At 42.5% G+C, this 15,277-nt stretch overlaps 2 protein-coding genes across 2 annotated transcripts in view; both read right to left on the bottom strand.

Moving 5' to 3' along the window:
* Positions 1-15,277, bottom strand: part of si:ch211-186j3.6 (neural-cadherin) — a 240,406-nt gene that overhangs the window by 162,521 nt on the left and 62,608 nt on the right. The gene's annotated exons all lie outside the window — the stretch shown is intronic.
* On the bottom strand, positions 6,696-8,203 carry LOC132838586 (DNA-directed RNA polymerase II subunit RPB1-like). The gene is made up of 2 exons (XM_060858994.1): positions 7,659-8,203; positions 6,696-7,230 (listed from the first exon to the last, which is right to left on the bottom strand). Exons 1-2 carry the CDS (start codon positions 7,660-7,662, stop codon positions 6,731-6,733), a joined length of 504 nt encoding a protein of 167 aa, XP_060714977.1. The 5' UTR covers positions 7,663-8,203; the 3' UTR covers positions 6,696-6,730.

Here is a 15,277-nt window from a genome sequence, read left to right as displayed (position 1 = left end):
ACTGACTCAGCTTATGCATATGGGGTATGTCATGTTTTTGGACCAATCTGGGCACAAAGAGGTTACCAGAGGGCTGATGGTTCTGCTATAACCCATGGACCAGCCATATTTGAACTGTTAACAGCTATACAGCTACCTGAGAAATTAGCTATTGTGAAGTGTAAAGCTCACAAAACAGATGGAACAACAATAACTAAAGGAAACGCTGCAGCAGATGAAGCAGCCAAAAAGGCAGCATTAGGGGATAGATGCATAATGGCAGTTATGCAGGGAGAAGAGCCAGATGCAGGTCCAGGAGAGATGTCGATAGAAGATGTCAGGGATGCACAAAACACAGCCGATCCGGAAGAAGTAGAACAGTGGAAAAAGCGAGGTGCTTTTCAGGACAAGGAGTCAGGAGTATGGAGAGGCGGAGAGGGGTTGTGGGTAGCACCCACAGCCCTATTACCAATGTTGATAAAGGAAGCCCACGGGATAGACCACTGCAACAAGAGGGTGATAATAGACATTATCCGGAAAAATTGGTGGTCTCCTTATCTAGCCAGTTTCGTAGAAAAAACACTGAGAACATGTGAGTTATGTGCTAAAAGAAATGTCAGGAAGCATTTCACAGCCCCAATAGGACACATTCCAGAACCTCGAGGGCCGTTTCGACACTTAATGATGGATTTTGTGGATATGGCATAAAAAGCAGAAGGGAAGCGTTACATGTTGGTAGTGATTGACATGTTCAGTAGATGGGTTGAAGCAGTGGCCAGTGCCAGGAATGATGCCAAAACAGTAGCAAAATTCTTGTGTAGGGAAGTAATCCCGAGGTTTGGTATTCCAGATCAGTTGAGTTCAGATAATGGACCTCATTTTGTAAATAAAGTAATTGAGTCCCTTGCGCAAGCATTGTGCATTAACCATAAGATGGGATGTGTCTACCACCCAAGTTCACAAGGAAGAGTAGAAAGAGCCAACGGCGTGTTGAAGGAGAAAATTGCAAAAATATGCGCTAGCACCAGTCTGAATTGGGTACAGGCTTTGCCTTTGGCTCTGATGAAAATGCGTTCACAGACGAATCGTACAACGCACTTGACACCTCATGAAATGGTGACAGGCAGGCCAATGCCCGTGGCTTTTATACGAGGACCCTATAAGGGCCCATCGCTTGAACAGATGGAAGGCGAAATGTCAAGCTATGTGAAGCATTTAACCCATATCCACAGACTCTTGTGTTCTCAGGTGGGCCCGGCCACACATGGCACAGCAGTAGAGGAAAAGGAACCACGTAACCAGGTAGAACCAGGTGATTACGTGTACATCAGAACGTTCAAGAGGAAACATTGGAGACAACCAAGAAGAGAAGGACCTTTTAAAGTGGTGTTAGCTACCCCCACTGCAGTTAAGATCGAAGGTAAGGAATACTGGTATCACCTTAACCACTGTTATCGTGCGACAGCTGCAGTAGACACTGGGGAAGAGCCCTCAACCTCAAAGGCAGGGGTACACAAGCAGCCACTTGCCTTGGAACAAGGAACCAAGGAACAACCCTCCACGTCTAAGGAAGGACAGCAGTTGGCGGGGCAGTCACCCGCCGCAGAAAGGAAAGGAAAGGACTGGGAGACATTGCCGAAAGTAAAACAATACACGACTCCGTATCCTGACGACAAGGATGATAATGATCCCTATGGTCCAGACTTAGTAACAGGCCCGGCCGCTGGGACACGAGCCAGAGCTAGAGCGCGCACACAGCAAGGACCGGTTATTGTCAAACCTGCCAAGGAATGTCGAGACATCCTAGCCCCTGTAGATGACATTGTTGATGTTAGCCCGAGTGTTCACACAGGCTCAGTGGAGGAACTAGATGTTTCACAGATCTCACTAACCACGCTAGACGATACACCTTAGAATCAGCAACGGGTCCAAGCACGGATCAACCAGGTCCACTACCTGGTTAGTTCAAAACTGTAGACTTTGGGGTACTCGACTCCTTGTAACGTTTATTTAAAATTATAGCTAAACGTCTGTAAATCATGGTGCAGCTAGCCGCACCCCAGAAGAGGGGCTCTGATGATAAACCATTAGATGAACCCGATGGAACTGATAAACAAAATAAGGATAGATTAACTGTACGAATATTTTATATGGCATGTGTGGTAGGGGTAATCTTAAATCTGGCAATCATAGTAGGAGTTCTTACAGTAAAAAGTTATGCCCATATCTCACAACCAGGCTCCACGCATAATGACTCAATGTCCGTTAATACTCCCAAATCAGGCTCACGGCTCAGACGTAGTACAGGCACAGGTTCTGCCACTATAGGAGGACGCACAGTTTTTCAGGGGAAAAGCTCCTATCCCATAATAGTGGGAGTTGACAAAACATCAGCAAAGACGGCTATTCAAAATCACATAAAGTGTGCTTTAGGATTATTTGCCCATGCTAGCCAGCAAAAGAAAGTACTAAATGGCACGTTGTATTTTGTGATGTATTCCATTGACTACGCTGGCCCCTTTCCGGCGGTAGGTTCAGACCCAATACAGTGGGCTAAAAACCAGTCATCTTCTCACTACACACTGACCCTAGAGATTCGAATTAAGCGACCAGGGGATGTAACCCAAGATTCAGCAACCAGCATTATTGTTAAGGGACAACCTGCCAGTGATGACAAGGGCGTGCAGTGTAAATTAATCCATGCCTTCTGGTATTATAGTCTTCACATGAACTCGGTTTACCCGTCCACACTGCAGAAAACATCATTCTTTGAACCATATGAAGCCCGTGTCTACGTCCCTGCCTGGAGTCCAGGTTTCCAATTTCGCCAAGCGAGCATAGATTTTTGGGCTGAATGTGGCGGTTCAGGCAGTAGCGGGTGCGTGACCCGTCACTCCAAGGTGCAGGGGGAATATGGGGTGCTTCAGAAGTACATCAAAATGATCAGTATTAAACAATTTAATATAGCCGAAGGCACTGAGGGAAACCTCTATCGCCAGTGGCTGACGGAATCCGCCCGTCAGGTCACGACAGACAGCACCTGTGTAATATGCCATGACCGGTCTAATCAAATCCCCTATGTAATGCCTACTAGAGGCGTGGACGAGTGTGACAAATCCCCATATAATGATACACATTTATGTCCGGCTCTTTGCCTGTTGGGATCAGCAGCCAGAACACATGGGCCGAACTGGATGGGCAACATAAGTATATCTTGTGCGTATCGGCCAGTAGCCTCACCAATCCCCACAGATATGACAGTCCAGGTACGGCCTAACCAGAAGTTCCCATTATGTATAAAGGCAAGAGGAGCAGTGTATGTCGGATTTCTTTCTAAAGCAGTCTGTAAAGATATATTAGATGCTCATCACCCTGTAGTGAATGTGCTCCCACGTTGTAATACGACAGAATATGGATGTGAGAAATCCATTCCAGGACAAATGACCGCCCCTAGTCTAAGGTTTGGCACATTGCCACTGGCAGACATTTTTTGGTATTGTGGAGAGAGCACAGCGCTTCAGACACTTCCCCGGCTGTGGCATGGACTGTGTGCTCCAGTTGTGCTGGAGGGATATCTCACAGTGATGGCCTTAAATGACTCCCTCTTAGACCTCCTTTTGACCCCAGTACTTACCCGTGCCTCACGATCCAGACGTGATGTCTCACGATACCTACAGCCCAGTAATGCCTCCGTGCTTCCTGCCTGGTCAGCAAACCCTGATATTTACATTGACTGGAAAGGTGAGCCAGTGGGTGTTCCAGAGGAGCACAGAGCCTTATCCGACGCGACCTCGACCGCGTGGGCAATCCTGCTACCTCATGTGCAAGTACGCAGAAACATAAGGTGGCTAAACTATATATGGTATAACCAACAGCGTTTCATTAATCACACAATTGCGGCCTTGGGACTCATAACAGAACAGTTACATGCCACAACATTGATGGCCGTAGAAAACCGCTTTGCTATAGATCAAATGCGCGGACCAGATCAGGGAGTGTGCGAGCTGATCGGCACTGACTGCTGTGCCGTCATCCCACTTCACACAGGCCCAATAGGACCGCTAAATACGATACTCAAACGTATGAAAGAGGCCCGAGACCAGATGGTACGGAACTCAGGGGCCCCTGATCCTACCTGGTATAAATGGGCGCTCTCAGGTGACTGGTTGGCAGGATTAATGCGCATTGGCATGATGTTTCTAGTGGTCCTGCTGGCCTTTGGCTTTATCATATGCTGTGGGATTCCTTTTCTACGTGCCCTGATTGACAAAACAATTCACTCCCTTTTCGGACAATACATGCAAATGCAGTTGATGGAATTGGACCCAGACTCGTTTTCACTTCTGGATGACATCACGAATGATTCGGACAGTTGCGCATATACAGGACTGTAATATCTATATATATATATATTGGTGTGTGTCCCCGTTTGTCTGTGTCCTCCGTGTGTGTATGTCTTGTTTGTGTTGTGTACAGATTATGGAGTGTCTCCCTTTCCGGCGTTCCCAGCGCCAGCCAGCGCGACGACACCAGACGTGTGCCTACCTTGACCCTGACTCTGAAGGCCTGGCATACCTCTTTTATAGAAAGAATAATAACCCGTACCTAGAGTGTTGCTTCTCGTGCAGAAAGTTAGCCCTGGAGGTAGATCTTTCTGCTTACGAGTGGATATACCACAAGCTCGGTAGGGAACCACAACGGTCCTGGCGATCTTTTCCTCCCTGCATAACACAGTATCGATGGGTCACCCTGCTGGAAAAGTCGCGCCCTATTCCACTGATACTTTCACACGCTGATATTATGCTTGAGGGGGGGTCATGGGTAGCTGCGTGGCAGCCAGATATAGACTACCAGCTTACAGACAAACTTGTCCTGCGTGTACATACCCATGAACTTCGACGCTGCATTACGGTCGCGTCCTTTTATGGCCCGAAAACAAGACATGCCTATCTTATTTCACGGAACATTCAACAGAGCTCCACCCGACAGTACTACTCACTTTTCTTTTGTGGCTACCAGCTGTGGACCACATACACTAAGGGACTAGTTACAGCCCTGGTCAGTCTGCCAACCTCACCCGAGTGGGTATTCCGAAGCCTGCAGCAAGGCAGGGACTCAGAAGTAGTCGCTATTTTGCCTGGTACATATTTCGCTCGGACTTTTCCCCATGTCTGGTTCTCACTGGAAAACAAACGGCGAATTAAGGCACCATTGCCACGTTGGATATACGCAAGGCACTACAACCATTACTGGTGGTGGCCGTAATTGTGACTGAATCCAGGCCGACTATACATAGACTTTTTGTACATATTCTTGAGTAATGGGTGTTGGTATTTGTGTCTATTCGTTTTGTCGTCTCTATGCTTGTTTCTGTGTTGTTTGTAGAGCATTGTGTGCAGGCCATGTCGCGCCCACGGAGAGGCCGGCGACGAATCCAGCGACCCCTCACCTGTGCACGGTTGGAGGCAAGCCCGCGGGGTGTCGCTTGTCGCCTCGATGACGCTCCTGGCTACTGCTACACATGCATCCAACTGGACATCGAGGTGGACCAGTCTGACTTCGTCTGAAGGGACTTCGACCTGGGTGCCGCGCCGCATCGTACCTGGCTGACATACCCGTCCCCGCCGACGGCTGACACCTGGTTCACGTTGCTGGAGGACACACGCCCCGTGTCACTTATCCTTGCACACGCAGATCTAGTCCTCCCTGAAGGACTGTGGGTTCATTCATGCTACAAGAATGACTATATTCTTGACAGGGGACTGCTTTTGCAGGTGCACACATATGAGATACATCGTTCCTTTTGTGTGGCCTCAACGTATGGACATGGACGTAAACATGCGTATATTATTTCTCGCCATATACGGCAAGCCGCCATGCGACAGTACTGTACTCTATTCTTTTGTGGGTATAAACTTTGGACGTCTCATACCAAAGATGTGCAACAAGGACTACAGGATATGCAAGAACCACCCATGTTCATGCACTCATGGACAGGAGGTGATTCGGATGCGGTTGTTCCTGTAACTCGAGACTATCACGCTTATCGCAACAGAAACATTTGGGGTTCCCTACGCGCAGGCCGTCACATTTGGGCCCCCTTGCCACGGTGGATTCGAACCATGCATCGCAATCATTATTGGTGGTGGTCGTGAGGAGGACTCCTATGCCATGGGAGAACTGTTTGATTTTCATGTGTTTATGCTGTATGTTTCGGTGACCCTGGTGACACTGATTTCACTGTCGCGCTATATTTGCGGGCAGAGTGAGAATTTTCCCTCTAGGGGGCATCCAGAGGGTTTTTCGCTCACTCCTGGCTCACCTTTTTGAAATGGGCACGTGTGTGTTGTGGTCTACTGTGCATGTTGTTTTTGTTGGGGGGAGAGATGTTGTGTGTTTTATGTATGTTTTTGTTATACATATGTTTTATGTATGTTTTTGTTTTAGTTTTATGTATGTTCTGTTTTCGTTTGTGTTAGGGTCGTCGTGGTTAGGTACTTGGGTTTTGATGAGACTTTGCAGTCTCAGAGGGGGAAGATGTTGTGAAAAATCCTTGAACCTTAGGAGAATACACATAACATTATAATATTATTATAATTATTATTATTACATATATATATTATTATTATTATTATAAGACGTGGTGTAATGATTAATTGAAGATAATATATATATGAGATATATATATATATAAGAACCACATTGGAGTCAGAGGGAATGGTTATAGGTTTATTGGTTATTATAAACATTCTCAGTAATCGGAGGGCGAAGTAGGGGAATAGTCTGGGGATCCAGGGCCATAATCAGAGGGAGAAGAAGGAATGTAATCTGGGGTTCCAGGGCCGGAATCAGAGGGAGGAGATGCCAAGGCAGGACTGAGAGGACGGATATAGGCATGAGGCACTGGAGGAGGAGGAGAAGCGGGAGTCCCGAGCTCAGGGTTGCAAAGCTCAACATGAGGACAGCCATCAGTTTGGGTTCTCTGATCCACGAGGTTAGGCAGAGGGGTTTGAGTCGAGGACGTGCTAGTAAGAGGCCCTCTCACAATATGGAACAGCAGATGAGGATGCTCGGGGAGGTCAGGAGAACAGAGCTGTTCCAGACACGTAACGAGCTCATGGGTGATATGAAGTAGCTGGAAGCGGCGATAGCTTTCCATGACATCAGCGGCCATTGGCCTTGGGTAGGGAGACGGACGAGGATGGTGAGGTGTGGACCTGATAGGGCGACTAGCTGGCTGATGCGAGGGATCTGAAGGGAGATAAGAGGAGTTAGAGGAGATAGAGGAACGGGAGCTTGAGATAAGTGTAAACAAGCCCAGCCTGACCAAGGACAGGCTGAGATCATAGCATGAGATCATAGTATGAGATCATATCAAAATTCAAGCAGTTAACAGATTAGAGGAGTCAGCAAAGAACTCCATTGTTTTTGTACACAAGTAACATTATAGTAGCAATAGCTTAATAATAATGACAACAGTATAGCAGTAAGAGTTTAGCAGGAGTTTAGCAATAGTGACAATATAAGATGACAAATAGATAAGAGCTTTCTTGTATGAGAAATAATTTAGATAAGAGCTTTCTTTTAACATAATAACTTTTGACATAAATCAGACTCATAGAGTGACTTATAATTATTAAAAATTATGTATAGTAGAAAATAGCAAAGGAGAAACTTACCCATTGTAGTTGAATGAAGGATTAAATCTTCAGGACGTCTGGCACGGAAAAAAACTGAGAGGCAAATGTAACTTTGACCAGGGAGTGAAGCTCTTTTTTGAGCACACTTTTTAATAACAAAAATTGTTGTTTAGGCATAATTGTTATGGCGAATGAAGAAGACCCAGGGTCACAGGCCTGGGCTCCCGGGCCTGGGTCCCGGGGAACTAAGGGGAGGAAAATCCATAAATGGGCATATGGGCAAAAGGTGAAGGAAAAACAAGGGGACTGCAAGGAACAGGACGTTACAAAAACATATGAGATGATTCCGGTAAATAAGATGACATAATGAAAAGGTGATGTGAAAACCGGTCTGTGAGGGGGGGGGACCGATAAGGAGGCGCGTGGAAACGTATATATAGAGGAGAATTTTTGGGGCCAAATGTGTATGCGTAAAAAATCCTGTAACTCTGCAGGTCCGTCCGGAGGGTTTTTGTTTTTTGCATGCCGATGCTCTTCATGAAGATGCTTTTTTTCTTTTTGGGTTTTTTGGGATTTCTTTTGTTACTTTCAAATTGGCAATTTCTCTTAGAGAATTGTTAGCTGATTGACCACAATAAAGAAGTTTGCTCATTCTCATCCAGGTCTGAGGCGTTTTCCCATTGTTTTAATTCGTATTAATGGTAGTGCTATCAGTAAATTAAGTTTTAGTAACAATTATATAGTATAAAAGCATTATAAAGTATATCAGTATAATTCACCCTGATATGTGCCGACTTGGAGACGGGCTCTAAGTTCCGACAAGTGACTGGATAAATCGATGACATTAAGAAAGAGTGTGTATACAGTAGGAGGCAGCCAAAAACGTGGCAAAAGGATCAGTGGAGGCATTCTGATAAGCTTAAGGGAAAAGAGAATGGTGGCCAAAGTAATCACATCCCCACACCTTTTCTCATTCAAAGACCAACACATACACACACACACACACACACAAACACACACACAGCATATCACAAACCTCTGAAGCTACTCTGTCAACATCTTTCTGACAACTTTTAGCTGGTATATATACACTACACTGTATATACTATACTATATAAAAATCAATGGCTTTATTAGGACTCTTTCACTGATTATTTTTAGCTTAAATATTAATACTCCTACTATTAATATAATAATCATAATTAAATGATTGCACAAAAGGTTGCATTCTGTAATCCCTTCATCTTTCTGAAGACAGCAAATATATCTGTCCATATTCCTAACCATATAATCATTAATCATGTGTGACAGTCCTGGCGTAGCAGCCAATGGCAATGAAAGCAATGTGGGTACAATATTTAGTATTTAAAGAAATAATTTGTGATTGTTTTTTATTATTAATGATTAAGATTACAGATTACAGATTATTTGTTTAATTTCACCAACTGGTGTGTTATTCCATCCAGCTCAACATTATCCAGGTATCCTGGCAACACAGTGACGCAGGTTGATTTTCACACCTGTCTCAAACCATTTCCTTACAGGTGTCATCATTGCTATCGAAACACTGCCTTCTGAGATGAGAGCAGGAGCCAGCATCGGCAGCAAGCAGACCCAGACAGTGACCAGGGTGCCAAGTAGAGTGCATTTACATTTACAACATTTGGCAGTTGCCCTCATACAAAGTGACTTACAGAAGTGTTTTATAGTCTCCATCAAAAAAAAAAAAATCCTGATGCAGGTACAAATAGGCCAGGGTTTAAAAATACTAAAAACCTAAAATCCTGTAGAGTGGATGGATTTTGTAAGTGTTTTTTTAAAGTGCTTGGTGAAGACGTACAGTATTCTTAAGCTGGTTTTAGACTGCAATTACAAGATTTTTTAAAGATTATTACTAGCCACAATGCTGGAGATGATCCCAATTAAATTGTGTGTGCTATCTAAGTTCTCCATATCAGATTTTACAATGAACACAATCTTAGAGAACTGTAATTAAGTAATGAATAACATATGATGGACCGTACTGTTAAGTACACAAAAACAATACACACCTGGGTAGTTTTACATTTAAATACAGTTTGTTTATATGGCAGTTTAAGCATGAGTAGGCTAGGTTTATTATAGAAACAACCACTATAGAAACAATAACCTATTATAACAACCAAATAGGACAGACATACCAGCCAAATACCAACCAAATACCATGCTGCTATATAAAAATAATTTACACCTATTGACCAATCAGACATGAGAGTTAAAGCATGCTGAGGTATTAATGAAAAATGTTTCGATTCTGATGTTCAGAACATTGTGTTGTTTAAAATAAAAAACATTTGTCAAAGTGCTCGAGGTAGTAAGGATATTTATCTGTTTATCACTTCCTCTACTGTATTTCTGTATTCCCCTATGAGTCCCATAATGCTGTTTTCTAACTGGTGGCTTTAAGCCAAGAGTTGCTGAGTGTTGTCAAGTGTTGTCGCTGTGATCACTGACATTTTAATAAAAACTTTCAGACTCTGCCATAGCAAAAGCAAAATTTGGCTGAAAATCATAAACCAGTGTGAAGTTGACTTTACTTTGTAATTTAGTTTGACTTGGCTGTCTGGACAGCTTGAGGACTGTTTGTTCCACCACCTGGGTGGCAGTAAAGAGCTTTCATACATGTCTTTATTTGACCTTGCAGGATGGCGGGTAAAGTTGACCTGTGCTATTGGCTCGTCTAGAATGTGTTGCAGGGTTTAAGTGCACAATCTGCACCAAATTTTTGTCTGAACTTTAATCTCTCAGGATCCTAATTAGTTTTAACTAAATTAGCTGATGAGCCTAATTACTTACATGCTTAAAATCAAGACCATAAGAAACTACGTGAAAGTTTAAAATGCTAAATCACTTGTTTTTCTGTTCCACTGTTCATGCACTGTCACCCACCCCAAAGGTATGCTAACAATATGTAGCTGCACAATAGTTAACCCTCAGAGCATATTCAAAGGTTCTCTGAAATTCATATCTAGAGTATGTGCTATGGTGGATTATATTTTGCACTTGCCTTTGTTAGCTCACTAGGCTGAAGCCCAATCAGACCTCCTGCACATATTCTTGCCATCCTGATTTCTGCTGACAGAGGGAGGGTTGAAGGCAATTTGCCACCCTCTGCATGGAGAACTCTCTCTTCCATTCAGAGCTCAGCATGCTAACTAACTTACATGACTACCAAGTCTCTAGAGCTGGAGGGAAAAGCTGGAGCACAGCAAGAAAAAAAAAAACCTAATGGAGAGTATGAAACTAAAATGGTCTACAGCTAATTAAATATTCTCTCAAGGGATTACCAACTGGTTATTTGCACCTCTCTGAGATTGTGATTTCCATAATCATATTACAACTGGAAAGTTTTTTCCTCTTTTGACATCAAATCGCCAATTAAAGAAAACAATTGGAAAAGTCGGCAGGGAATCAGATGAAAAAAACAAATCACAAGTAAAAACTTTATATATATAAAATTAAAAAGTTTAACAGGACCAACAGTGACCACAGTGAAAAACACTTTGATATGAACACATGGCTTAACATATTAAGTGACACACTGGAACACAAACACTGACAAAAATCAAGCATCGCGTCAGTTCAGGCAGGCCTCGTAGTCAAGTGCATCAGCTGCTAATCATCCGTTTCCGGCGCGCACCAATCCGGTACGACTTCCGTAATTTCCGACCCTTTAAATTCCCTTTTCTCGACCCGCTTCTCGCGCACCGCTGCTGCTTCATTTCTAATCCCCCCTCCAACCCCGACTCCTCCCAGCCAGAACCCGTCGTCCAGTCCATTAAGTTACCTTCACGTATGCGTGTCTCTTTCCCTCCTTCTTCTCCCCTTCCCCTCTCCCCCTATCCTATTTACCAATCTTTTCAAAACTGCAAGCAACCTTTCAATAACATGCCGTTCATGGTTCTGATTCTGTTGCCATTGGGGGGTCTCTTCGATTCTCCACCCGCCGCTCTCCCCACTCCATGCGCGCGGAAGGCGCGCGGGAATATTTGCCCAGAACAGAACCATACCGCCAACACTAACTGTATGCATATCGCTTAATAAACCTTCATTTGGTTTATTCAGTCAACCTTCTGACTGAAATGAAGATTCACACAGATATTGTTCAAGACTCAAATAATTTAAATCTGTGAAAAGCTAGTTGATGCAGTTTAAAGGTGGCCTGACACACGTATTTCATTACTTTTGTGGTAATGTCTGAAGTTTACCATGGACTCTGTAACATTTTGTTTGTGGAAAAAATGCCTTGGTTACCTTGTTTCAAGCCATTCTAGTGTGGTATAGAAAGCCTGCAGGAAGACTCAGCTCGATTTGCGCCAGTTCTCATGAATATTCAAATGAGCTATGCTGCTTGGCTACGATTGGCTAACCGCTAGGATATGAGAGCATGACTATTCATTCACCCAGCGCAATAAGTAGCCTAGGCTAGAGGAACTTTGTTTACAATCACCTTGAATTGCGGCAGAATGGCTTCTTCACAAGCCCGTTGACGTTCAGCCATCCTTGCTGTATAGGAAACTCACTGAGCTACACGAATTCTGGGGGCGCGGTCTCAAGTGGGAGAGCTCATGAATAGTAATGAGCTCAGTCACTCTGACGTCAGAGTGACCAGCTTTTCCAACTGACCTGATTTCTCCCCTTATTTCTTTTAAGTGGCTAGAACTGACCGGGAAGGTAGCAGGGAACCTTTAATAAAGTCTCAATAACCTTGGTGGTCTTTGTACTTAAAAAGACTACACACGGGTGTTAAAACTCCCAGAAGTTTTTTTTAAAGTCTTTTTTAAATGCAGCTTTTCAGGTGCCAGATTTACAGCATTGCTTAACATGAATACTGTATTTTCAGTAACTGTATAAACTATTAAACATTACATAATTTATCACTGATTGATCCAGAAATGATATTATTAAGAGAATGATCCCTTTACTGTGTACTTATATTTACATGTGAAATATGTATTAGGAACCACCTCACAACTGCAGAGTCCCTGATTTGATCCTTACTGTCTGTGTGGAGCTTTGCATCTTTTGCTTGTGGGGTTATTCTGGGTTCTAAGGTTTCCTTACCGACCACAAACATCTTAGTAACTGAACCATCTAAGCTAAATTGCCACTATGTGTGAATGTGTATACGCAATGGACTGACAGCCAGGGTATTTTCTGGTGTTTTTTTGTCTTGTAGTTTTATGTTTTATCTATTCACTGTTTTTGTTCTTGCATTGTTTGCACTAGGTTGCACACGATGCACTTTATGTGGCTAGTACAACTTATTTACAGTCCTTAGCTCTGTGTTGTTCTATGTAGCTCTATTTTGTTTTATGCAGCTCTATGTTGTTTTATGTAGCACCTTGGTTCTGGAAGAGCATATATATATATATATATATATATATATATATATATATATATATATATATATATATATATATATATCAGTATATAATGCTTGTCTCATTTCACATACTCATTTCAGCTACAGTATATACTGTATGGTTTTTGACGTGACGTGACGTGACTTGACTTGACTTGACTTGCAATCAATCAATCAATCAATCAATCAAGGAAGGATGGATGGGAGGAAGGAAGTATACTGATGACCACCCAAATATATTTTGCTAGTGGCAACATATGGAAAGAAGACATGGGAATTTGAAAAATTAGAAACTGCCTAGAGTTTCACTCAATAAGAGGAGCCATTTAGGAGAGAAAATCTGAAAGTAAAAATTCCTAGTAAAGCAATCTTTTTTCCTGCTGTATGATTTCAATTATTGTATGAGATTGCTTGCTACCCTGTAACTTCGATTTGTACATAAAAATATCCTAGAATACACCCAACCATCCCTGACAACACCCGGTTCTCTTCCAAGCTATTAGTTTAACAGCATTTCCGATTAATGAGGTGGCAATGAGGGTAGAGGCAGAGTATCACTGATGAACACTGCGCTGTTCTTAATATAATGCTTCGAATTTTGCATTTGTTTTCAGTTGATTGAAAGCAAACACTAATTAATGGATTCTATCACGTCAGCTCTATCTGACACTGATGTGAGGAGAAAACGTGGTATTTTCTGGATTCTGTCAAATCAATGCAAATGACTGAGTGCCTTCAGTTGTCTTTGCTTGCAGAGGCCTAGATAATTAATTGTATTTTTAATTGTGATGACAATTTTGTCTTCCTCAATTAACTGAACATAATTATCCGAATGAATTGTAAGCTTAGCTAATTGTTTAGCTTTCGGATACATATATTTGAGACTAAGCCTATTTTAAGACACTTTTAACTCATGACAGGCTTGGAATTGTTCTATTAGGAGACAAAAAATATTTCTAATAAAGAATCGTTTTGCAAAGAAAATTCTCTAATCTGATAATCAGAGATATTAGAAAATTCACTTACTGTCTTGGTAAATCTGATTGTAAAATAAATTTGCTGTATATTTTTCTCAAGCATTGCTGCAAGGTACAGTACTTGCTCTGCATTTATTTAGTATTAACCGGTTTAGTTATTTTTATTGTAATTTCCTTTTCCTTTTATGAATACGCTTATCAAACATATTTCTGAAATTTATTATGAATACTGAAAGTTAGATAGTGGATTAGCTACTCTATATTGCAGACTAGACAAGTGCATAAAAGAATAAGTGTGTGAATGTGTGTTCATGGTGACTTTTTCCAGACAGGGGACTATCCAGGAAGTATACCTGTTTTATGACCAGTGTTCCTGAGATGTCCTCCAGGTTCCTCTGGGAACATGACCAGGATAAAGCAATTTCTGAAGATGAACAAATGAATAAATAATAATACTAAAGGTAAAAGTATTTCCCACTTGCCATAGACTTATATCGTTGGAGTTTGACAGTAAGTATGGTCACACCCCCGTAAAGCCTGTAATAAGAGACTTAACCTATCTGCCCCGATCCTATTCTCTGATGGCAGCCCTAACAGTCTGGACCTGCCAGAGCAGTGCTGTTTTACTTCCATTATTGCTTTAACCTAACATGAGAACACAAAAGGCCACTTCAGAGAATTGGGGCAGGCTACACAAGCACAGACTGGCTATATTCTCTCAGTAGGAGGCACTTATAGAAGGAATGGGATGCTTGTTTCAGTGCTAAGCCTTTTACATAGCCTAAGAGGGTTAGAGGATAGAAAGCAAATGGTGAAACTGTCCTGTTGTTATAGTTCCTCTGGCTAATAAGTGTCATCTTTTACAAAAGAATGGACTTTCAGATCCAAGCCATCATTTGTGTCTGTTACAGCTGATCACACAAAGGTGAGGCTGAATTAAATAGCATTTCTGTCAAACAGCTATGAATGAGCTGTGTGTGGGAGAGCAGAAACCACCATCATAATCTCCCCTGACATGCTATTCTACATTACTTCATTACTATTGTCCTCATACAACAGTTTCTGATAACATTCACTTGCCTCAGAAGACTTGGGGTCACTTGGCAGATGTTTGGTTTTCCCTATTTAAATCTCCATTAGTAGTCTCAGAGCAGGACGTCAGAACCGATTCTTTGCCTTTGCAAATGCTGCATGCTCGCAGTAAAAAAGAGAAGGACTAAAGGAGATGGAGATAAAAAGGTTTAGATCTTGAAAGGATTCTGGAAATTAATTCCCTA

Source organism: Tachysurus vachellii, chromosome 23 (assembly GCF_030014155.1).
Source record: "Tachysurus vachellii isolate PV-2020 chromosome 23, HZAU_Pvac_v1, whole genome shotgun sequence".
NCBI lineage: Eukaryota > Metazoa > Chordata > Actinopteri > Siluriformes > Bagridae > Tachysurus > Tachysurus vachellii.
The sequence above is the reverse complement of the archived record's forward strand: the minus strand, read 5'-3'. Positions and strand labels throughout refer to the sequence as shown.